The sequence below is a fragment of the Scyliorhinus torazame genome, chromosome 2, assembly GCF_047496885.1.
Source record: "Scyliorhinus torazame isolate Kashiwa2021f chromosome 2, sScyTor2.1, whole genome shotgun sequence".
NCBI classification, from domain to species: Eukaryota; Metazoa; Chordata; class Chondrichthyes; order Carcharhiniformes; family Scyliorhinidae; genus Scyliorhinus; species Scyliorhinus torazame.
In genome coordinates, this window is record NC_092708.1 from 194,244,396 (window position 1) to 194,270,539 (window position 26,144).

The 26,144-nt window shown below is 49.9% G+C and overlaps 1 protein-coding gene across 2 annotated transcripts in view; it reads right to left on the bottom strand.

Annotated features, from left to right (window-relative positions):
* Window positions 1-9,807: 9,807 nt before the first annotated feature.
* The window catches only part of itgb2 (integrin, beta 2), a 162,793-nt gene continuing 146,456 nt past the window's right edge, over window positions 9,808-26,144 (bottom strand). For both annotated transcript variants that reach the window (XM_072482001.1, XM_072482007.1), the window contains one exon: window positions 9,808-12,462. In XM_072482001.1, coding sequence (XP_072338102.1) covers window positions 12,397-12,462 — 66 coding nt within the window. In that variant the 3' untranslated portion in view covers window positions 9,808-12,396. The remainder of the gene's footprint in view (window positions 12,463-26,144) is intronic.

Sequence of the window (26,144 nt, forward strand, 5' to 3'; positions counted from 1 at the left end):
AATCCCCATGCTGTGGGCTCCTCAGCAGAGGAGGGTGAAAACAATGGGAAGCCCCCTTGACATCGCCAGGATTGAAACACCAATGGCAGGCTGCCCGCTGCTGCAAAATAGGCCATGGGGAGAGGGGTAAATTTCCAACCCATCTTGTTTGCATTACCCTCTTCAAATTCGTCATCCTGGATTAGACTTCTTGGCCGCACTTTAGAGGTCATGCGAGCCATGGACGCAAATCCTGTAACGGCTGCTAAGTCTCGCGGAAGGCCAAAAATGGGATTTGCGTCGGGGAAATTTCTGAACGTGATTTTCCCAGCCCCATTCCAGTGACGTGATCAGGATAACACCCAGGGAGGCTTCCGGTGGCGACCATGGAGTGAACGGTCGCACATTTGGCAGCTCCCTCTCATGGTGGTCTTTGTGTGGCTTTTAAGCCGGATTGTTGCAGGAAATTTGTAGAGAAAGGGTGTAGAAGCAAGAACAGATGAAAGGGCCCCCCCAGTTCATGGAGCTGCAGCCCAGGAGTCATCAGAAAAGAACGAACCAGGCGGTGGTGGCGAGTGAGGAGCGGACGACGCAAATGGAGATGGCGGACGAACAGGGTTGGACCCCGTCAGCTCAGTGGTCGATGGACCAGTTGGTGAGCTTCTTAAATGAGAAGTTCTCCCAACAACGGAAGGAGAGTGTGGAGGACCTGACCCGGGCAGTGAACTCGATCAAGGTGGTGGTTGATCCCGTAGAGACAAATTTGGCGGCCAGGGTCAGGCGATCCAGATATTGGAGGAGCTGGTGGGGAGCATGCGGACCAGCCCACCTCGATGGCAGCAGAGATTGGGATTCTGTGTGACCAGCAGAAGAGGCTGCTGGAGAAAGTGGAGGACCTGGAGAATCGTTCTCGGAGGCAGAACATTCAGATCGTGGGCCTGCTGGAGGGAATCGAAGGATCGGACGCTGGTGCGTATGTGTGGAAAATGTTGGAGGAGCTGCTTGGGGAAGGTGTGCAAGCCCCAGGGGGGTGAGCCACCGAGGGCGATGGTGGTGCGATTACATTGGTTCCTAGACAAGGAACGCATTATGAGGTGGGCCAGGCAGACGAGGCGGTGTATGTGGGAGGATGTCGAGATTCGGGTGTATCAGGACCTGGGAGCAGAGCTTCCAAAAAGGAGGGTGAGCTTTAATGAGGTCAAGTCGGCCCTGTACCAGAAGGGCATAAAGTTTGGACTACTGTAACCGGCTCTCCTATGCGTGATCTATGGGGGCCGGGAGTGGTACTTTGACTTGTCGGAGGAGCCAGCGGACTTCATGAAGGAGAATAGACTGACAAGAGAAGGAGGCTCTTGAACTTTGACTGAGGAGAACTGAACGATGTTTTGTAGAACTTTGGATCTGTGTTGTTTGGACTTATTTCGGGGGTTTTGCTTGTTTCTTGCTGGTTTTCTTTGGTTCGGTTTGAGGTTAGGCTGGTATATAGTAATTTGTAAAGGGCGGGGAGGTGGGCCTTTGTGCTCGGACCTTGGGAGGGATTGTTTGTTTGTTTTTGCTTCTTGCCTTTGTTTCAACTGTTTGCACGAAGAGCGGGAGGGAGGGGAACCAGTGGGGGGTAGGATATTAGGCGCCATGGGCAGGGGCTGCCTGGCTAGCTGGGAGGGCTAGTTCACGGAAGCAAAATGGGGCGTGAGCTGAAGACTGAGATGGGGGGAATAGGAGGGAGAGGGGGGTTGGGTGGGGGGACGACTAGACTGCTGAATGGGAGGGGACTTTCAAAGTGGAGGAAGAGGAGGGTTGATAACAGTGGTTGCCCGAGGCTGGGCCAGGGGAGGTGCAGGATATGGGCCAAAGACTGGCCTAGGAGAGGTTATAGCTTGAGGCAACTGAAGGCGGACGTAGCCATGTTGCAGGAGACATATCTGAAGGTGGGGGATCAGATTAGGTTGAGGAAGGGATGGATTGGGCAGGTGTTTCATTCGGGATTAGACTTTAAAACGAGGGGGCTGGCAATCCTGGCCAATAAACGGGTGACATTTGAGGTGGAGAAGATGGAGGCGGACCCGGGGGGGTAGATATGTTATGGTTAGTGAGAAGTTGGAGGGAATGGCCATGGTATTGGTAAATATATATGCCCCGAACTGGGATGATGTTGAGTTTGTCCGACGGGTGCTGGGGAAGATTCCGGACCGAGATTCCCATCGACTGATTATGGGGGGAGATTTCAACACGGCCCTGGATCCGAGGCTGGATCGGTCGAGTTCCAGGTCTGGGAAGTTATCAGCTGTGGCAAAGGAGCTCCGGGGGTTCATGGAGCACAGGGTGGAGTCGATCCGTCGAGGTTTGGGAGGCCAAGGAGTAAGGAATTTTCATTCTACTCCCATGTACACAAGATATATTTCCAGATAGACTTCTTTGTGTTGGACAAAACGCTGCTGGCTGAGGTTGTGGATGCTGAATATTCAGCAATAGTGATGTCAGACCACACCCGGCACTGGGTAGACCTGCAAGTCAACAAAGGAAAGGCTCAGTGCCCATAGTGGAGGTTGGTGGGGCTGTTAGCGGAGGAGGAGGTGTGCGAGCGGGTGAGGGAGGCCATTTGGGGGTATATAAAGATCAATGACGCAGGTGAGGTTTCGGCGAGGGTGGTGTGGGAGGCACTGAAAGCGGTTATTGGGGGAACTCATCTCAATTCGGGCACATCAGGAGAAGACTGAGCGGGCGGAGTTGGGCAGGCTGGTAGGTGAAACTTTACATATGGACAGGAGGTATGCGGAGTCTACAGATGACGGGCTTCTGAAGGAGCGTCAGAGACTGCAGCTGGAATTTAGGCTCCTGTCCACAGGTAAGACGGAGGGACAGCTGAGGAGGGTGAAGGGGGAGGTGTATGAGGATGGGGAAAAAGCCAGCAGGATGTTGGCGCACCAGCTGAGGAAACAGGAGGTGGGGAGATTGGGAAAATAAAAGATACAGTGGGGGGGAGGGGGGGGGGGGGGGGGGGGGGGGGGAGTTGATTTTAGGTCCGGCGGGGGTGAATGATGTGTTTCGGGAATTTTACAGTAGATTGTACAAATTGGAACCTCCAGCCGGGGAGGAGGGTATGAAGCGATTCCCGGGGGGGCTGGAGTTCCCGAGGATAGACGAGGTGTTGATGGAGGGTTTGCAAGGCCCAATTGGGCCCGGGGAGGTTATAGACGGGTTGGGGCAATGCAATCGGGTAAAGCCCCGGGACCAGACGGATACCCGGTTGAGTTTTATAAACATTTCTCCGGGTTGCTAGGGCCGCTCCTGGTAAAGACTTTTAATGATTCCAAGGAGCTGGAAGTGCTCCCCCCAACGTTATCGCAGGCATCGATCTCCCTTATTTTGAAGCGGAATAAGGATCTGGAAAGTTGTGGGTCGTATAGGTCAATCTCCCTGCTGAATGTAGATGCTAAATTGCTGGCAAAGATCTTGGCCACACGTATAGAGGATTGTGTGCCGGGGGTAATAGGGGTGGACCAGACGGGATTTGTGAAGGGACGACACCTGACATCCAATATTAGACAGCTCCTAAATGTGTTAATGATGCCTGCGGAGGGGTCGCGAGGTCGAGGTGGTGGTGGACGCAGAAAAGGCCTTTGATCGAGTGGAGTGGAGGTACCTGTGGGTTGTCCTAGGAAGGTTCGGGTAGAGATTCGTGGATTGGATCCGGTTGCTATATCAGGCACCAGTGGTGAATGTAAGGACCAACTGGGTTTGATCAGAATATTTTAGTCTGTGCAGTGGGACAAGCAGGGGTGTCCACTCTCCCCACTACTGTTTGCCCTGGCCATAGAGCCTTTGGCAATGGCGCTGAGGGCATCAAACATTTAGCGTGGAATAGTGGGGGGGGGGGGGGGGGGGCTGTGGAGCATCGGGTCTCTCTCGATGCGGATGGTTTGCTCCTTTATATAACAGAACCGCTGGAGGGATTGCAGGAATTATGGGAATACTGGAGGAATTTGGCTGGTTCTCAGGTTACAAGTGGAATATGAGCAAGAGCGAGGTCTTTGAGATCCAGGCAAGGGGGCAGGAGGGGAGACTGAAGGAGGTGTTGTTTAAAGTGGTGGGAAGGAACTTTAAGTATCTGGAGATTCAAGTGGCAAGGGACTGGGGTCAGCTTCATAAACTCAATTTGGGCAGCGTGATTGAGCAAATGAAAGGGGACTTCCGTAGGTGGGATGTGGTCCCGCTGTCACTGGCGGGGAGGGTACAGACTGTGAAAATGAAAGTCCTTCTGAGATTGCTGTTTGTGTTTCAGTGTCTCCTTGGGAATCTTTATTCCCAAGGCATTTTTTAGGAAGATGATCGCTGGGAAAGCCCTGAAGAAGGTCCTTCTTGAGCGGGGGCGCGGAGAGAGGGGTTTGGCCCTTTCGAACTTTATTAATTACTACTGGGCGGCTAATATTGCGATGGTTAGGAAGTGGGTAGTGGGGGAGGGGTCGGTGAGGGGGCGGGTAGAGACGGCATTGTGTAAGGGCACGAGTCTGGAGGCTCTGTTAACGGCACCTCTGCCATTCTCATCGGCTCGGTACTCCACAAGCCCAGTGGTAGTGGCAGCCGTGATAGTGTGGGGGCAATGGAGGCAACATATGAGACTGGAGGGGGCGTCGGTGTGGTCACCGATCTGTGACAATCCCCGGTTTGCTCCGTGGGGAGCTGAGTGCAAGCTTTAGGAGATGGCAGGGGGCAGGAATTGAGAGATTTGGGGACCTTTTCATTGGGGAGGGTTTCCCGAGCTTGGAGGAGCAAGAGAAGGAGTTTGAGTTACCGGGTGGGAATGGGTTGCGGTACCTGCAGGTATGGGGTTTTGTTCGGAGGCAGGTTCCAAGCTTCCCTCACCTCCCACTAAGGGGACTGCAGGATAAGCTGATGTCAAAAACAGGGGTTGGTGAGGGGAGGGTCTTGGAAATATATAAGGAATTGATGGGAGTGGGAAGGGATCCCAATTGGTGAGATGAAAAGGGGAGATGGAGGGAAATTTGTTGAGTGTATTCAGGAGGAATTTCTCATTCAGTATGTGGATGGACCGACTAGAGAGGGGGCAAAACTTGACCTCGTCTTGGGAAATAAGGAAGGGCAAGTGACAGAAGTGCTAGTGAGGGATCACTTTGGGACAAGTGACCATAATTCCATTAGTTTTAAGATAGCTATGGAGAATGATAGGTCTGGCCCAAGAGTTAAAATTCTTAATTGGGGCAAGGCCAATTTTGATGGTATCAGACAGGAACTTGCAGAGGTAGATTGGGGGAGACTATTGGCAGGCAAAGGGACGGCTGGTAAATGGGAGGCTTTTAAAAATGTGTTAACCAGGGTGCAGGGTAAGCACATTCCCTTTAGAGTGAAGGGCAAGGCTGGTAGAAGTAGGGAACCCTGGATGACTCGAGATATTGAGACTCTGGTCAAAAAGGAGGCATATGACGTACATAAGCAACTGGGATCAAGTGGATCCCTTGAAGAGTATAGAGATTGTCGAAATAGAGTTAAGAGGGAAATCAGGAGGGCAAAAAGGGGACATGAAATTGCTTTGGCAAATAATGCAAGGGAGAATCCAAAGAGATTCTACAGATACATAAAGGGGAAAAGAGTAACTAGGGACAGAGTAGGGCCTCTTAAGGATCAACAAGGACATCTATGTGCAGAGCCACAAGAGTTGGGTGAGATCCTGAATGAATATTTCTCATCGGTATTCACGGTGGAGAAAGGCATGGATGTTAGGAAACTAAGGGAAATAAATAGTGATGTCTTGAGAAGTGTGCATATTACAGAGGAGGAGGTGCTGGAAGTCTTAAAGCGCATCAAGGTAGATAAATCCCCGGGACCTGATGAAATGTATCCCAGGATGTTGTGGGAGGCTAGGGAGGAAATTGCGGGTCCCCTAACCGAGATATTTGAATCATCGGCAGCCATAGGTGAGGTGCCTGAAGATTGGAGAGTGGCGAATGTTGTGCCCTTGTTTAAGAAGGGCAGCAGGGAAAAGCCTGGGAACTACAGACCGGTGAGCCTAACGTCTGTAGTAGGTAAGTTGCTAGAAGGTATTCTGAGAGACAGGATATACAAGCATTTAGAGAGGCAAGGACTGATTTGGGGCAGTCAGCATGGCTTTGTGCGTGGAAAATCATGTCTCACAAATTTGATTGAGTTTTTTGAGGGGGTGACCAAGAAGGTAGATGAGGGCAGTGCAGTAGATGTTGTCTACATGGACTTTAGCAAAGCCTTTGACAAGGTACCGCATGGTAGGTTGTTGCAGAAGGTTAAAGCTCATGGGATCCAGGGTGAGGTTGCCAATTGGATTCAAAATTGGCTGGACGACAGAAGGCAGAGGGTGGTTGTAGAGGGTTGTTTTTCAAACTGGAGGCATGTGACCAGTGGTGTGCCTCAGGGATCGGTGCTGGGTCCACTGTTATTTGTGATTTATATTAATGATTTGGATGAGAATTTAGGAGGCATGGTTAGTAAGTTTGCAGATGACACCAAGATTGGTGGCACAGTGGATAGTGAAGAAGGTTATCTAGGATTGCAACGGGATCTTGATCAATTAGGCCAGTGGGCCGACGAATGGCAGATGGAGTTTAATTTAGATAAATGTGAGGTGATGCATTTTGGCAGATCGAATCAGGCCAGGACCTACTCAAAGAACAAAGAAGAAGAACAAAGAAAATTACAGCACAGGAACAGGCCCTTCGGCCCTCCCAGCCTGCGCCGATCCAGATCCTTCATCTAAACCTGTCTTCTATTTTCCAGGGATCTACTTCCCTCTGTTCCCCGCCCATTCATATATCTGTCTAGACGCATCTTAAATGATGCTATTGTGCCCACCTCTACCACCTCCGCTGGCAAGGCGTTCCAGGCACCCACCACCCTCTGCGTAAAAAACGTTCCTCGCACATCTCCCTTAAACTTTCCCCCTCTCACCTTGAAATCGTAACCCCTTGTAATTGACACCCCCACTCTTGGAAAAAGCTTGTTGCTATCCACCCTGTCCATACCTCTCATAGTTTTGTAGACCTCAATCAGGTCCCCCCTCAACCTCCGTCTTTCCAACGAAAACAATCCTAATCTACTCAAACCTTTCTTCATAGCTAGCACCCTCCATACCAGGCATACTCCATACTCAGTTAATGGTATGGCGTTGGGGAGAGTTATAGAACAAAGAGATCTAGGAGTACAGGTTCATAGCTCCTTGAAGGTGGAGTCGCAGGTGGACAGGGTGGTGAAGAAGGCATTCGGCATGCTTGGTTTCATTGGTCAGAACATTGAATACAGGAGTTGGGACGTCTTGTTGAAGTTGTACAAGACATTGGTACGGCCACACTTGGAATACTGTGTGCAGTTCTGGTCACCCTATTATAGAAAGGATATTATTAAACTAGAAAGAGTGCAGAAAAGATTTACTAGGATGTTGCCGGGACTTGATGGTTTGAGTTATAAGGAGAGGCTGGATAGACTGGGACTTTTTTCCCTGGAGCGTAGGAGGCTTAGGGGTGATCTTATAGAGGTCTATAAAATAATGAGGGGCATAGATAAGGTAGATTGTCAACATCTTTTCCCAAAGGTAGGGGAGTCTAAAACTAGAGGGCATAGGTTTAAGGTGAGAGGGGAGAGATTCAGAAGGGCCCAAAGGGGCAATTTCTTCACTCAGAGGGTAGTGAGTGTCTGGAATGGGCTGCCAGAGGTAGTAGTAGAGGCGGGTACAATTGTATCTTTTAAAAAGCATTTAGATAGTTACATGGGTAAGATGGGTATAGAGGGTTATGGGCCAAGTGCGGGCAACTGGGACTAGCTTAATGGTAAAAACTGGGCGGCATGGACTGGTTGGGCCGAAGGGCCTGTTTCCATGCTGTAAACTTCTATGATTCTATGATTCTATGATTCTATGAAGTGAGAATATGAGTTGGGAAGGGAGTTGGAAGTCGGGCTATGGGAGAAGGCCCTGAAAAGAATCAATGCATCCTCGTCGTGTGCCAGGCTCAGCCTGATCCAGTTAAAGGTGGTCCACAGGGCTCATATGACTGTGCAGGATGAGTAGGTTTTTTGTGGAGGTGGAGGACAGGTGTGGGGGAAGCCCGGCAAATCATGTACACATGTTTTAGGCATGTACGAAGCTGAGGGGATTTTGGCAGGGATTCTCAGAAGTCATGTCAGAGGTCCTGGAAGGGAGGGTGAGTCCGAGTCCAGAGTTGGCAATATTTGGGGTGTCAGAAGATCCGGGAGCCCAAGGTGGGGGAGAAAGGCTGACATTTTGGCCTTTGCCTCCCTGGTAGCCTGGAGACGGATCTTGCTGGGATGGAGGGACTCGGAGCCTCCAAAGCCAGGTGTGTGGGTCAGTGACATGGCAGGGTTTCTCAGGCAGAGAAGATCAAGTTTGCTTTAAGGGGTTCAATACAGGGGTTCGCTCGGAGGTGCCAGCCGTTCATCGACTTCTTTAAGGAAAACTGATTGTCAGCAGGTGGGGGGAATGGGGGGGGGGGGGGGGGGGGAAGGGGAGGCATGGAAGTGGAGAATAAGAGCAGGGAATCTAATATATGGGTAGCTAGGAGTTAGGGCGGGGTAAGTTGGGTATGTTACTGTGGGGTTTTTGCGTGTGTCGGACCGTTCTGTTATTTAGAATGTCAATAGGTTGAAAGGTTAAAATTATAAATGCCTCAATAAAATGTTTCCTCAAAAAAAAAGGACCACACCCAGGAGGGCCATGAGCCTGATTAACCAATTTTATAACAAATTTGAATATCATTATACGGCTTACCATCACTACTTCCACCCTCAACATATCGTCCCACCCAGCCGGAGTGACGGCACACTGGCATGAATCACAGCTCGTTTACAAAACAAAAAATAATCGTGATGGCAATGCCGGGGCTGCACAGGTAAGTAGAGCCCTTGGATGAGGGATGTGCAGCCCCTCTGGGGAAACCCCATTGCGGGGGGGGGTTCCCTTAAGTGTAGTGGGGGGGGGATGCGCCCCAATGCTTGTGAGGGGGGCGACGACGACTGTGAGGGGGGGCCCATGATGCCTGGGGGGGGGGGGGGGCACCCACAATGCTTGCGTGGTGGGATGGTTCCCTGGTGTCTGTGTGGAGGGAGGGCAGGGGAGCATGCCCCAATGGTTTGGGCATCCCGATGCTTGCGCAGTGAGAGGGTGGGTCGCTCTGATGCTTGATGGGTGGGAGGGGGCCTCTGTGTCCTGGGGGAATTTATATTTTGCGTAGATTGGGGCCCATCTTTAAAGGGCACCCCGATCTCTATGGAGCTGGCCTTGCAGGCTCTATTAGGACCCGCCAGAGTGTCAGCGCAAAGCCTATAGAATCATAGAATTTACAGTGCATAAGGAGGCCATTTGGCCCCTCGAGTCTGCACTGGCCCTTGGAAAGAGCACCGTACTTAAGCCCACACCACCACCCTATCCCTGTAACCCCACCTAACCTATTTGGACACTAAGGGGCAATTTTTCATGGTCAAACCACCAAACCTGCACATCTTTGGACTGTGGGAGGAAACCGGAGCACCCGGAGGAAACTCATGCAGACACTGGGAGAACGTGCAGTCTCCACACAGATAATGACCCAAGCCGGGAATCGAACCTGGGACCCTGGAGCTGGAGCTGTGAAGCAACAATGCTAACCACTGTACTGCCATGCCGCCCCAGATTCTGTGGAGTGAAAACTCGGCTGTGCAGCTGGGGAGATGCACGCTGGTTTTCACTCTGAACCTGACACTCAAGACAAGTTTTGGAAAAATTCCACCCCTTAGTTCTGTTTCAGCTCACTGAGAATGGCACCCGAGCGGCGAAAAAAAAAGGACAAGAAATTTATGTTTTTCTTTATTCAAGGGAAAGTGAATCCATCCATTTCCATAATTTTTCTTCAAAAAAATTAGCTTTACTTTACTAAAGCCAAAATATTTTTTACCAATACTATACAGCAGTAAAGAATATCTGTAAAGCTTGCGACGATTCATTCAACAATAAAATAATTAAGCGGCAGAATTGTCCGCCGGCAGTGCACCCACGCTCACAGGTTTCCCGAAGGCTGGTCACAATGGGAAACCCCATTGGCCGGCTGGTGGGATGGAGGATCCCACTGCCGACGGGAGAGCGCCAAGCCGGAAAATGGGTCTGGCGGGACAGAGAATCCCGGCCAAGTTCTCAAAGTTCCTGAATATTTAATACTATTCGGTATAAATTTCTCCGTGACTGTAAATCTCCAAATCTCTTGAATCTGATTATTATAAAGTGTTGAGCAAAGTTTCAATGCTTCAATTGCCCATCAATTTGCTGAAGCTCCCCAGGTAACATCCCAGGACGCCCACCTGACTGATGGATGCCATTGTCTCACTGGGGAGTAACAGCTTCCTCTTAGATAGTCCCTTCAGCATGGATGAGCGTCACAAAGTGCAGCACAAGAGTATAAGAAAGAAAGTGACCAAAGGATTGAAAAGGACAGCTAGGAGCTTTTCAGGAGCACCAGGAAGAAAAAAAGTAGCAGAAGGATTCGAGGGGCAAATTAAAGAGAGTTGGACCTAGCTGCTTGCGGTCACAGCCACCAAAGGCGAGGTGAGTGGAGCGGGTCCACACAAGGCCTCAAGTCAACAGGAATGGCGAAAGCATGGCACAGCTGCAGGACGTTGAAGAAATGGGAGAGATGGGGGTCGATAACTTTAAATTTCCGGGGTTAGAGCCATAGAAGAGTTACAGCACAGGAAGCGGCCATTCAGCCCATCGTCTCTGTGCCAGCTGAAATATTAAATAAATACTGGCTGCTCAATTTCCTGCAGGCTACAGCACCTCAGGTGTCGATCCAGGTACATTTCAAGGTTAAGGTACTGGAATCAATTTAAGTTGGTGAGTTTACTCTCACAGATCAGCATAACTTTACTTGGGATAGGGTATGAGCAGCAGAGTTTTAGATGAACTGAGGTTTATGGCAAATGATGGCTGGCAAGGACAGCATTGCATAACAGAAGCGGTGAAGGCATGTATGGCTGCCTTAGTGTGTGCTGGATGGTCATGGTGAGCAATGTGATGGAGGTTGAAGTGCCATAAAAGAGATAAGAGTCCTGGGGATGAATCGGACACCATGGTGTAAACACCATGATTAAGCCTGGTGCAGTGACAAGGTCTTGGATGAAGTAGGTGATAACGGAATAAGACTCACTGCTCTGAACCACGCACTGTCATTATCACAGTACAGCAGTTTACTTATTAAGGACCGAGTATGAAGCGTCCCTGGTTTCCACTGTGAACTCTGTACAACAGTCATTCAGAGAAGTTTTACACAGAATCTAACACTCTGGACACACATGCTTCTGTACAAAAGTGCAATTGTAAACTTTACAATGGAAGATGTAAATTATTACACCTATGTTTCCTGCACCCATAATACTGTACTGATTAAATGTGCACATCACCTCAGCTACATTTAGCACAGCACCAACGGAAGCACTTTTTGTGGCATTGACAACCTGTCATTGCTGACATGTAAATGTTAATCTTACAAACAGACAAAGTTAAAAAAAATTAAATTAAATTGCTGCAGCTTGTGTAGAAATGCAATTGAAAATATATTTCACAGGACTGGGATAGCTGTGCTTGGATGGTGATTAAAATGTCAAAAATACCAGACCAAGTGCTTTATATATGAACTGAAGTACTCATAATAGCTAATCGTCATCACCAGCAGAAGACGACCACTATCACTTGCTTGAGGCCAATGATCAACCACAACTATATCTCCGTTATCTCACGAAAGACCTTTTTATTTCCCCCTGGGCATCCTTTGAGAAATATAGTTGTGATTTGGAACAATCCTGAAGTGAGTTCTTCATTCACTTGCCTGAGAGGGAGATAGGTCATGAACAAAAAAAGGATCAAAGCTCCAGAGATGAGATGCACAGGGCCGCAGATATCAGCTTCTTACCTGATTCTCTAATGCAGATGTATTATTTTCCAACAGCACAGAATCAATTCAATCTTATTTCTTTTGCCAAAATGGCCATCAAATGCCAGGAGGAAATAGCAAAACTGTCATACAAAGTACCAGGTTTGCAACTCTGCAAACGGAATTTGTAAGGGCAGGTTTGCACTGGGGGTGGGGGGGGAGAGAAGCAGGGTGCTAGTTAGAGAAGAGCCAAGGGAAGATTAGGGAAACTGGGAGTTTTGACAGCAAGATCCGAATTTGCAACTGGGGGAAAGTTTGAGGATTGAAACTTCACCCCCCCCCCCCCTCCCTCCCCCTCCACACATCCCCACATTGTCTCTTCTGGTGATGTATCAAGTAAAAGCAAATAACCTTATGGTTTACAAAAGAGATGTAAAATAAGCAGTAAAGTTAGTCCTTTAAAAACGCAGGCTTGCTCAATGCATAACATGCAAGACGGCCACAAGCTCAGTCCAAATCTTCAGTCTTCATTGAAGTTGGGGTTCAAAACAGTGGTGGTTGCTTTCTTAAACAGTGGGTTATCAGCCTGGTGGGGACAAACAACACAGGATTAGAATTAAAATGTTACCTAACAAAGATAACAGAGAGTGACATTGGATATATTGCAGAGCAACAGGCCACTCAACCCAACCTGGCTGGGGTTTATGCTGCATTTATCGCTACACCCAGGGAAATCATCTGGAAAACTAACCTGATCGGTCACAGCGTTTAATTGTGTCTCCACTGAATCAATGCTCGATAGAGAATTATCTTTCTGCTTTCTCTCCTGACAGATGCTGCCAGACCTGTTGAGTTTTTCTCTGTTCTTGTGTCAGATTCCAGCATCCGCGGTATTTTGCTTATTTCAATATATCCACCCTCCCATTTTGAACCAATTTGGCTAACCGCCAGTTAATCAAGCAAATCCATTTTGCTTTAAAAACTAGGAACGTTCCATGGAAGGTATGAAATATATACCCGTTCAGTCCTCTACTTTAAAGTCGTACATTCTGCCAGAACATTAAATTGAAGTATATTGCAAGTTGTCGTTGAAAATTTGGGGGGGACTGCGATGCAATGGGTAGCATTCCTGGCTGCAGAGCCAGAACGTCTGGGTTTGCGTCCTATCCCAATGGCCAAGGAAGATGGGTTCAGAAGGTGGCCAAACAGCTTGAGCCTCCACATGAAAAATCCTTCCATTACGCGCCAATGGCAGGTGATAAGAGTGGGAGAGACCCCCGGTTAGCGAGGTGATGGGACCTCCACCATCACCTTCCATAGCTCCAGATGGCAACATGCATGTATAAATGTGCTTGTTCCCACAGCAACTGGGGGGAAGGCGGGAAAGGTTATTGAGTTGGATGATCAGCCATGATCATAATAAATGGCGGACCAGGTTTGAAGGGCCCAACAGCCTCCTCCTGCTCCCATTTTCTATGTTTCTATCACTGGCTCCCTGAGTGAATAGTAACATGCCAAATGCCACTCGTTGAAAAGCTGCAGCAAGAAGCGTAGTTGAGTCATTGAGAGATATAAAACTGAAATTCTGAAATCCCCGGTCTTGTGGCACCGTGGGTTAGTGACCCTGCCTCTGAACCAGAAGTGCCGGATTCGAGTCCCACCCCAGAATTTGATGGCCAAGGAGGGTGCGTTCATAACGTAGCCAACCAAGTTGAGTGTGTCAATCTGTACATCCTTCCAAATACACCAATAGCTGGTGGTAAGAGGAGAAAGACTCCTGGTCAGCCATGCTTGGTCTAGAGTGGTGCCTCTCAGGCTATAAGTCCCCTGACGACAGACTAGCGACCTGTTCGGCAATGTACGAGCTATGGAATCAGATGAAAGGCTAACTTAGTGAACCACTTGTTGCAGGAAGAGAATTGGAATCTGAAATGCCATTATTGTCACCGAGCATAATTAAAGTGTGACAAGATCATGGCAATAGGAAGCAAGGTTTGAGAGACAGCGGGTGGGATTCCCGGCCGCATCCGCCTAGCGACTGGAGAATCCCGCCCGAGGTCATGGACTTCTCCATTGTCCACCTCTCGCCCGTGGCGTTCTTGTGGTGGGTGGGATGGAAGAATCCAGCCCAGCAAGTTCTTGCAGTCATTAAAATTTAGATATCTAAGGTTACTCAACTGTCTTGAAGCTTCTGTCCATTTGCATTCAGGCATATATTAGCAAATTCAGATGCACACTGTTTGGAAACCGATAATGTTTGATAGTTTTACTAAAAAGGGAACAATTAAATGAATTTTTCATTTCTAGATGTGGATACTCTGCAACAGTGTGTGAAAGTTCTTTCGTGATGTAACGGTCAGAGTCCATGAAAGTGACATGTTTGGTGTTCTGCACATAGGCTTTCAGAAGAACTCAAAATATATATTGCTAAAGTACCACGCTAGGTGTTTCAGCAAAATTGAAAGTCACAGGATTAAAGGAATATTGTTGGGTGCACAGGTTACAAAACAGGCTACGGGGCAGAAAGCTAGGAGTAGTGTTAAGAAGAAAGAAAATTACAGCACAGGAACAGGCCCTTCGGTCCTCCCAGCCTGCGCCGATCCAGATCCTTTATCTAAACCTATCACCTATTTTCCAAGGATCTACTTCCCTCTGTTCCCCGCCCGTTCATATATCTGTCTAGATGCATCTTAAATGATGCTATTGTGCCCGCCTCTACCACCTCCGCTGGCAAAGCGTTCCAGGCACCCACCACCCTCTGCGTAAAAATCTTTCCACGCACATCTCCCTTAAACTTTCCCCCTCTCACCTTGAAATCGTGACCCCTTGTAATTGACACCCCCAATCTTGGAAAAAGCTTGTTGCTATCCACCCTGTCCATACCTCTCATAATTTTGTAGACCTTAATCAGGTCCCCCCTCAACCTCCGTCTTTCCAACGAAAACAATCCTAATCTACTCAACCTTTCTTCATAGCTAGCAGCCTCCATATCAGGCAACATCCTGGTGAACCTCCTCTGCACCCTCTCTAAAGCATCCACATCCTTCTGGTAATGTGGCGACCAGAACTGCATGCAGTATTCCAAATGTGGCCTAGCCAAAGTCCTATACAACTGTAACATGACCTGCCGACTCTTGTACTCAATACCCCGTCTGATGAAGGTGTTTTCAGAGTGGAAGGCTGTATGTAATCATGAGGTGTTGGAAGCACTGCTCTTTTCTCATTTATATTAATGACCTGGACTGACATATACATGACATGAAGTCAAAGTTTGCAAATAGCACAAAATTCTGAAATGCAGTAAACAGTGACGATGATACCCATAGACTTCAGAGGGACAGCATGGCTGTTTAAGTGGGCAGTCACATGCTAGGGGGAGAGGGGGAGATTGTGGCACAGAGAGGGAGTGTTGCTGGACTAGTAATCCAAAGGCCATCTTGGGGCAAGGGTTCAAATCCCACCATGACAGCTGGTGGAATTTAAATTAAAATAATAAAAATAGGGAATTAAAGCGTAAGCTCGTCTCAACAATGGTGATCATGAAACCGTGTCATAAAAACCCATCTGGTTCTCAAACACCATTTTTAGGGAAGGAAATCTTCTGTCCTTACCTGGTCTGATCTACATATGATTCTAGATTCACAACAATGGCATTGACTCTCTACAGCCTGTGAAATATTTGAGCAAGGCACTCAGCTCAAGGGCAATTAGAGATGGACAACAAATGCTCGTCTTGAATAAGTTCTTAAAATAGTTAAAATTTAACATACTTAATCCTTTAGTGTGAAGTGGTACATTTTGGCAGGAAGAATGAAGAGATGCAATATAAACCAATTGGTACACTTTTAAAAGGAATGCAGAAACAGATTTGGGTGTGCGTGTGCAAAAGCCATTGAGGGTGAGTGGATAAGGTGATTCAAAAAAGCAGAAAAGATCATTGGCTTTATTAATGTGGTCAGAGAATAGTAAAGTGAGGACGTTGTTGCTAAATCTTTATCAATCATTGCTTAGGCCCCGACAGGAGAATGGTAGCCAATTGTGATCCCTATCCTTCAGCTGGGATATCTCATGCCTCAATGCCTCAGGACCGAAATTACAGAGGTGGCTGAATAGCAGGTGGCAGGAACGAGAGACATCAGCGACGTTGATAGAATGGAGGAATTGGGGTTATGCCATTCAGGGCAGAGAACGTTCAGAGGAAACTTCAATGTGGTGTTCAAAATCATGCATATGAACATGCCTACATATTACATCGGTTTTTGGATTGTGCAGATGGTCGAGCTTCCTCTTTGGGAAGACCATGGTCAAGGCACCTCCATTCTGTCTTCTTGCAGAATTGAAAGTGTAATTTAAAAAGTCATTACCACTACCTAGAAACAAGGGAAACAAAGTTATGTCTGAAGGCACCTGGATTGAATTCCCATTCAGGGAATGATGAGTTCTTCAGGGTGACGGTGGAACAGTGGTGATGTCACTAGACAGTAATCCAGAGGCCCATGCTGAGGCCCCGGAGAAAAGGGTTTAAATCCCAGCAGGGCAGCTGGTGGAATATAAAAACAAATGGCAAGAGAGTGAAGCAGGTCAGCATCACTGTGAAGATACTGGGAGGAGCGTGAAGCAGATCAGGATCACTGTGAAGACACTGGGAGGCGAGTGAAGCAGGTCAGGATCACTGTGAAGACACTGGGAGGAGTGTGAAGCGGGATCAGGATCACTGTGAAGAGACCGGGAGGAGAGTGAAGCAGGTCAGGGTCACTGTGAAGAGACCGGGAGGAGGGTGAAGCAGGTCAGGATCACTGTGAAGACACTGGGAGGAGTGTGAAGCAGATCAGGATCACTGTGAAGTGACTGGGAGGAGAGTGAAGCAGGTCAGGGTCACTGTGAAGAGACCGGGAGGAGAGTGAAGCAGGTCAGGATCACTGTGAAGACACTGGGAGGAGTGTGAAGCAGATCAGGATCACTGTGAAGAGACTGGGAGGAGAGTGAAGCAGGTCAGGGTCACTGTGAAGAGACCGGGAGGAGAGTGAAGCAGGTCAGGATCACTGTGAAGACACTGGGAGGAGTGTGAAGCAGATCAGGATCACTGTGAAGACACTGGGAGGAGAGTGAAGCAGGTCAGGATCACTGTGAAGACACTGGGAGGAGTGTGAAGCAGATCAGGTTCACTGTGAAGACACTGGGAGGAGTGTGAAGCAGATCAGGATCACTGTGAAGAGACTGGGAGGAATGTGAAGCAGAACAGGATCACTGTGAAGAGACTGGGAGGAGTGTGAAGCAGATCAGGGTCACTGTGAAGACACTGGGAGGAGAGTGAAGCAGATCAGGATCACTGTGAAGACACTGGGAGGAGAGTGAAGCAGATCAGGATCACTGTGAAGACACAGGGAGGAGTGAAGCAGATTAGGATCACTGTGAAGACACTGGGAGTAGAGTGAAGCAGGTCAGGGTCACTGTGAAGACACCGGGAGGAGTGAAGCAGGTCAGGGTCACTGTGAAGACACTGGGAGGAGTGAAGCAGATCAGGATCACTGTGAAGACACTGGGAGGAGAGTGAAGCAGGTCAGGATCACTGTGAAGACACAGAGAGGAGAGTGAAGCAGATCAGGATCACTGTGAAGACACTGGGAGGAGAGTGAAGCAGGTCAGGATCACTGTGAAGACACTGGGAGGAGTGTGAAGCAGATCAGGATCACTGTGAAGACACTGGGAGGAGAGTGAAGCAGGTCAGGATCACTGTGAAGAGACTGGGAGGAGTGTGAAGCAGATCAGGATCACTGTGAAGACACTGGGAGGAGAGTGAAGCAGGTCAGGATCACTGTGAAGACACAGGGAGGAGAGTGAAGCAGATCAGGATCACTGTGAAGACACTGGGAGGAGAGTGAAGCAGGTCAGGATCACTGTGAAGACACTGGGAGGAGTGTGAAGCAGATCAGGTTCACTGTGAAGACACTGGGAGGAGTGTGAAGCAGATCAGGATCACTGTGAAGAGATTGGGAGGAATGTGAAGCAGAACAGGATCACTGTGAAGAGACTGGGAGGAGTGTGAAGCAGATCAGGGTCACTGTGAAGACACTGGGAGGAGAGTGAAGCAGATCAGGATCACTGTGAAGACACTGGGAGGAGAGTGAAGCAGATCAGGATCACTGTGAAGACACAGGGAGGAGTGAAGCAGATTAGGATCACTGTGAAGACACTGGGAGTAGAGTGAAGCAGGTCAGGGTCACTGTGAAGACACCGGGAGGAGTGAAGCAGATCAGGGTCACTGTGAAGAGACTGGGAGGAGAGTGAAGCAGATCAGGGTCACTGTGAAGACACTGGGAGGAGTGAAGCAGATCAGGATCACTGTGAAGACACTGGGAGGAGTGTGAAGCAGATCAGGATCACTGTGAAGAGACTGGGAGGAGAGTGAAGCAGATCAGGATCACTGTGAAGAGACTGGGAGGAGTGTGAAGCAGATCAGGATCACTGTGAAGACACTGGGAGGAGTGTGAAGCAGATCAGGATCACTGTGAAGACACTGGGAGGAGAGTGAAGCAGATCAGGATCACTGTGGAGACACTGGGAGGCGAGTGAAGCAGATCAGGGTCACTGTGAAGACACTGGGAGGCGAGTGAAGCAGATCAGGATCACTGTGAAGACACTGGGAGGAGTGTGAAGCAGATCAGGGTCACTGTGAAGACACTGGGAGGAGTGTGAAGCGGGATCAGGATCACTGTGAAGAGACCGGGAGGAGAGTGAAGCAGGTCAGGGTCACTGTGAAGAGACCGGGAGGAGGGTGAAGCAGGTCAGGATCACTGTGAAGACACTGGGAGGAGTGTGAAGCAGATCAGGATCACTGTGAAGTGACTGGGAGGAGAGTGAAGCAGGTCAGGGTCACTGTGAAGAGACCGGGAGGAGAGTGAAGCAGGTCAGGATCACTGTGAAGACACTGGGAGGAGTGTGAAGCAGATCAGGATCACTGTGAAGAGACTGGGAGGAGAGTGAAGCAGGTCAGGGTCACTGTGAAGAGACCGGGAGGAGAGTGAAGCAGGTCAGGATCACTGTGAAGACACTGGGAGGAGTGTGAAGCAGATCAGGATCACTGTGAAGACACTGGGAGGAGAGTGAAGCAGGTCAGGATCACTGTGAAGAGACTGGGAGGAGTGTGAAGCAGATCAGGATCACTGTGAAGACACTGGGAGGAGAGTGAAGCAGGTCAGGATCACTGTGAAGACACAGGGAGGAGAGTGAAGCAGATCAGGATCACTGTGAAGACACTGGGAGGAGAGTGAAGCAGGTCAGGATCACTGTGAAGACACTGGGAGGAGTGTGAAGCAGATCAGGTTCACTGTGAAGACACTGGGAGGAGTGTGAAGCAGGACAGGATCACTGTGAAGACACTGGGAGGAGTGAAGCAGGTCAGGGTCACTGTGAAGACACTGGGAGGAGTGTGAAGCAGATCAGGATCACTGTGAAGAGACTGGGAGGAATGTGAAGCAGAACAGGATCACTGTGAAGAGACTGGGAGGAGTGTGAAGCAGATCAGGGTCACTGTGAAGACACTGGGAGGAGAGTGAAGCAGATCAGGATCACTGTGAAGACACTGGGAGGAGAGTGAAGCAGATCAGGATCACTGTGAAGACACAGGGAGGAGTGAAGCAGATTAGGATCACTGTGAAGACACTGGGAGTAGAGTGAAGCAGGTCAGGGTCACTGTGAAGACACCGGGAGGAGTGAAGCAGGTCAGGGTCACTGTGAAGACACTGGGAGGAGTGAAGCAGATCAGGATCACTGTGAAGACACTGGGAGGAGAGTGAAGCAGGTCAGGATCACTGTGAAGACACAGGGAGGAGAGTGAAGCAGATCAGGATCACTGTGAAGACACTGGGAGGAGAGTGAAGCAGGTCAGGATCACTGTGAAGACACTGGGAGGAGTGTGAAGCAGATCAGGATCACTGTGAAGACACTGGGAGGAGAGTGAAGCAGATCAGGATCACTGTGGAGACACTGGGAGGCGAGTGAAGCAGATCAGGGTCACTGTGAAGACACTGGGAGGCGAGTGAAGCAGATCAGGATCACTGTGAAGACACTGGGAGGAGTGTGAAGCAGATCAGGGTCACTGTGAAGACACTGGGAGGAGTGTGAAGCAGATCAGGATCACTGTGAAGAGACTGGGAGGAGAGTGAAGCAGATCAGGATCACTGTGAAGACACTGGGAGGAGTGTGAAGCAGATCAGGATCACTGTGAAGACACTACGAGGAGTGTGAAGCAGATCAGGATCACTGTGAAGACACTGGGAGGAGTGTGAAGCAGATCAGGATCACTGTGAAGACTCTGGGAGGAGAGTGAAGCAGATCAGGATCACTGTGAAGACACTGGGAGGAGTGTGAAGCAGATCAGGATCACTGTGAAGAGACTGGGAGGAGTGTGAAGCAGATCAGGATCACTGTGAAGACACTGGGAGGAGTGTGAAGCAGATCAGGATCACTGTGAAGACACTGGGAGGAGAGTGAAGCAGATCAGGATCACTGTGGAGACACTGGGAGGCGAGTGAAGCAGATCAGGGTCACTGTGAAGACACTGGGAGGAGAGTGAAGCAGATCAGGTTCACTGTGAAGAGACTGGGAGGAGAGTGAAGCAGGTCAGGGTCACTGTGAAGACACTGGGAGGAGTGTGAAGCAGATCAGGATCACTGTGAAGACACTGGGAGGGGTGAAGCAGATCAGGATCACTGTGAAGACACTGGGAGGAGAGTGAAGCAGATCAGGGTCACTGTGAAGACACTGGGAGGAGAGTGAAGCAGGTCAGGATCACTGTGAAGACACTGGGAGGAGTGCAGCAGGTCAGGGTCACTGTGAAGACACTGGGAGGAGAGTGAAGCAGATCAGGATCACTGTGAAGACACTGGGAGGAGTGCAGCAGGTCAGGGTCACTGTGAAGACACTGGGAGGAGAGTAAAGCAGATCAGGATCACTGTGAAGACACTGGGAGGAGTGAAGCAGATCAGGGTCACTGTGAAGAGACCGGGAGGAGTGAAGCAGATCAGGATCACTGTGAAGACACAGGGAGGAGTGAAGCAGATTAGGATCATTGTGAAGACACCGGGAGGAGTGTGAAGCAGGTCAGGGTCACTGTGAAGACACTGGGAGGAGTGAAGCAGATCAGGGTCACTGTGAAGACACAGGGAGGAGTGAAGCAGATTAGGATCATTGTGAAGACACCGGGAGGAGTGTGAAGCAGATCAGGATCACTGTGAAGACACTGGGAGGAGTGTGAAGCAGATCAGGATCACTGTGAAGACACTGGGAGGAGTGTGAAGCAGGTCAGGGTCACTGTGAAGAGACTGGGAGGAGAGTGAAGCAGATCAGGATCACTGTGAAGACACTGGGAGGAGAGTGAAGCAGATCAGGATCACTGTGAAGACACTGGGAGGAGTGTGAAGCAGGTCAGGATCACTGTGAAGACACTGGGAGGAGTGTGAAGCAGATCAGGATCACTGTGAAGACACTGGGAGGAGTGTGAAGCAGATCAGGATCACTGTGAAGACACTGGGAGGAGTGTGAAGCAGATCAGGATCACTGTGAAGAAACTGGGAGGAGAGTGAAGCAGATCAGGATCACTGTGAAGACACTGGGAGGAGAGTGCAGCAGATCAGGATCACTGTGAAGACACTGGGAGGAGAGTGAAGCAGATCAGGATCACTGTGAAGACACTGGGAGGAGAGTGAAGGAGATCAGGGTCACTGTGAAGACACTGGGAGGAGTGAAGCAGATCAGGATCACTGTGAAGATACTGGGAGGAGTGTGAAGCAGATCAGGATCACTGTGAAGAGACTGGGAGGAGAGTGAAGCAGATCAGGATCACTGTGAAGACACCGGGAGGAGTGTGAAGCAGATTAGGATCATTGTGAAGACACTGGGAGGAGTGGGAAGAGCGATCAGGATCACTGTGAAGAGACTGGGAGGAGAGTGAAGCAGATCAGGGTCACTGTGAAGACACAGGGAGGAGAGTGAAGCAGATCAGGATCACTGTGAAGACACTGGGAGGAGTGAAGCAGATCAGGATCACTGTGAAGACACCGGGAGGAGTGTGAAGCAGATCAGGATCACTGTGAAGACACTGGGAGGAGTGTGAAGCAGATCAGGATCACTGTGAAGACACCGGGAGGAGTGTGAAGCGGGATCAGGATCACTGTGAAGAGACTGGGAGACGAGTGAAGCAGATCAGGATCACTGTGAAGACACTGGGGGGAGAGTGAAGCAGATCAGGGTCACTGTGAAGACACAGGGAGGAGAGTGAAGCAGATCAGGATCACTGTGAAGACACCGGGAGGAGTGAAGCAGGTCAGGATCACTGTGAAGAGACTGGGAGACGAGTGAAGCAGATCAGGATCACTGTGAAGACACTGGGAGGAGTGTGAAGCAGATCAGGATCACTGTGAAGACACTGGGAGGAGTGTGAAGCAGATCAGGATCACTGTGAAGACACTGGGAGGAGTGTGAAGCAGGTCAGGGTCACTGTGAAGAGACTGGGAGGAGAGTGAAGCAGATCAGGATCACTGTGAAGACACTGGGAGGAGAGTGAAGCAGATCAGGATCACTGTGAAGACACTGGGAGGAGTGTGAAGCAGGTCAGGATCACTGTGAAGACACTGGGAGGAGTGTGAAGCAGATCAGGATCACTGTGAAGACACTGGGAGGAGTGTGAAGCAGATCAGGATCACTGTGAAGACACTGGGAGGAGTGTGAAGCAGATCAGGATGACTGTGAAGAAACTGGGAGGAGAGTGAAGCAGATCAGGATCACTGTGAAGACACTGGGAGGAGAGTGCAGCAGATCAGGATCACTGTGAAGACACTGGGAGGAGAGTGAAGCAGATCAGGATCACTGTGAAGACACAGGGAGGAGAGTGAAGGAGATCAGGGTCACTGTGTAGACACTGGGAGGAGTGAAGCAGATCAGGATCACTGTGAAGATACTGGGAGGATTGTGAAGCAGATCAGGATCACTGTGAAGAGACTGGGAGGAGAGTGAAGCAGATCAGGATCACTGTGAAGACACCGGGAGGAGTGTGAAGCAGATTAGGATCATTGTGAAGACACTGGGAGGAGTGGGAAGAGCGATCAGGATCACTGTGAAGAGACTGGGAGGAGAGTGAAGCAGATCAGGATCACTGTGAAGACACTGGGAGGAGTGAAGCAGATCAGGATCACTGTGAAGACACCGGGAGGAGTGTGAAGCAGATCAGGATCACTGTGAAGACACTGGGAGGAGTGTGAAGCAGATCAGGGTCACTGTGAAGACACTGGGAGGAGTGTGAAGCAGATCAGGATCACTGTGAAGACACCGGGAGGAGTGTGAAGCGGGATCAGGATCACTGTGAAGAGACTGGGAGACGAGTGAAGCAGATCAGGATCACTGTGAAGAAACTGGGAGGAGTGTGAAGCAGATCAGGGTCACTGTGAAGACACAGGGAGGAGAGTGAAGCAGATCAGGATCACTGTGAAGACACCGGGAGGAGTGTGAAGCAGATCAGGATCACTGTGAAGACACCGGGAGGAGTGAAGCAGGTCAGGATCACTGTGAAGAGACTGGGAGACGAGTGAAGCAGATCTGGGTCACTGGGAAGACACTGGGAGGAGTGTGAAGCAGGTCAGGATCACTGTGAAGAGACTGGGAGGAGAGTGAAGCAGATCAGGGTCACTGTGAAGACACTGGGAGGAGTGTGAAGCAGATCAGGTTCACTGTGAAGAGACTGGGAGGAGAGTGAAGCAGATCAGGATCACTGTGAAGACACTGGGAGGAGAGTGAAGCAGATCAGGATCACTGTGAAGAGACTGGGAGGAGTGTGAAGCAGATCAGGATCACTGTGAAGACACTGGGAGGAGTGTGAAGCAGGTCAGGGTCACTGTGAAGAGACTGGGAGGAGTGTGAAGCAGATCAGGATCACTGTGAAGACACTGGGAGGAGAGTGAAGCAGATCAGGGTCACTGTGAAGACACTGGGAGACGAGTGAAGCAGATCAGGATCACTGTGAAGACACTGGGAGGAGAGTGAAGCAGATCAGGGTCACTGTGAAGACACTGGGAGACGAGTGAAGCAGATCAGGATCACTGTGAAGAGACTGGGAGGAGAGTGAAGCAGATCAGGATCACTGTTAAGATACTGGGAGGAGTGTGAAGCAGATCAGGATCACTGTGAAGACACTGGGAGACGAGTGAAGCAGATCAGGATCACTGTGAAGACACTGGGAGGAGAGTGAAGCAGATCAGGGTCACTGTGAAGACACTGGGAGACGCGTGAAGCAGATCAGGATCACTGTGAAGAGACTGGGAGGAGAGTGAAGCAGATCAGCGTCACTGTGAAGACACTAGGAGACGAGTGAAGCAGATCAGGATCACTGTGAAGAGACTGGGAGGAGAGTGAAGCAGATCAGGATCACTGTGAAGACACTGGGAGGAGTGTGAAGCAGATCAGGATCACTGTGAAGACACTGGGAGACGAGTGAAGCAGATCAGGATCAACATGAAGAGACTGGGAGGAGTGAAGCAGATCACGATCACTGTGAAGACACTGGGAGGAGTGTGAAGCAGATCAGGATCACTGTGAAGATACTGGGAGGAGTGTGAAGCAGATCAGGATCACTGTGAAGACACTGGGAGGAGTGTGAAGCAGATCAGGGTCACTGTGAAGACACTGGGAGGAGTGTGAAGCAGATCAGGATCACTGTGAAGACACTGGGAGGAGAGTGAAGCAGATCAGGGTCACTGTGAAGACACTGGGAGGAGTGTGAATCAGATCAGGATCACTGTGAAGACACTGGGAGGAGTGAAGCAGATCAGGATCACTGTGAAGACACTGGGAGGAGTGTGACGCAGATCAGGATCACTGTGAAGACACTGGGAGGAGAGTGAAGCAGATCAGGGTCACTGTGAAGACACTGGGAGGAGTGTGAAGCAGATCAAGATCACTATGAAGACACTGGGAGGAGAGTGAAGCAGATCAGGATCACTGTGAAGACACTGGGAGGAGTGTGAAGCAGATCAGGATCACTGTGAAGACACTGGGAGGAGAGTGAAGCAGATCAGGGTCACTGTGAAGAGACTGGGAGGAGAGTGAAGCAGATCAGGATCACTGTGAAGATACTGGGAGGAGTGTGAAGCAGATCAGGATCACTGTGAAGACACTGGGAGGAGAGTGAAGCAGATCGGGGTCACTGTGAAGAGACTGGGAGGAGAGTGAAGCAGATCAGGATCACTGTGAAGACACTGGGAGGAGTGTGAAGCAGATCAGGATCACTGTGAAGACACTGGGAGGAGAGTGAAGCAGATCAGGGTCACTGAGAAGACACTGGGAGGAGAGTGAAGCAGATCAGGATCACTGTGAAGACACTGGGAGGAGTGTGAAGCAGATCAGGATCACTGTGAAGACACTGGGAGGAGTGTGACGCAGATCAGGATCACTGTGAAGACACTGGGAGGAGAGTGAAGCAGATCAGGGTCACTGTGAAGACACTGGGAGGAGTGTGAAGCAGATCAAGATCACTATGAAGACACTGGGAGGAGAGTGAAGCAGATCAGGATCACTGTGAAGACACTGGGAGGAGTGTGAAGCAGATCAGGATCACTGTGAAGACACTGGGAGGAGAGTGAAGCAGATCAGGGTCACTGTGAAGAGACTGGGAGGAGAGTGAAGCAGATCAGGATCACTGTGAAGATACTGGGAGGAGTGTGAAGCAGATCAGGATCACTGTGAAGACACTGGGAGGAGAGTGAAGCAGATCGGGGTCACTGTGAAGAGACTGGGAGGAGAGTGAAGCAGATCAGGATCACTGTGAAGACACTGGGAGGAGTGTGAAGCAGATCAGGATCACTGTGAAGACACTGGGAGGAGAGTGAAGCAGATCAGGGTCACTGAGAAGACACTGGGAGGAGAGTGAAGCAGATCAGGATCACTGTGAAGACACTGGGAGGAGTGTGAAGCAGATCAGGATCACTGTGAAGACACTGGGAGGAGTGTGACGCAGATCAGGATCACTGTGAAGACACTGGGAGGAGTGTGAAGCAGGTTAGGGTCACTGTGAAGACACTGGGAGGAGTGAAGCAGGTTAGGGTCACTGTGAAGACACTGGGAGGAGAGTGAAGCAGATCAGGGTCACTGTGAAGACACTGGGAGGAGAGTGAAGCAGATCAGGGTCACTGTGAAGAGACTGGGAGGAGAGTGAAGCAGATCAGGATCACTGTGAAGACACTGGGAGGAGTGTGAAGCAGATCAGGATCACTGTGAAGA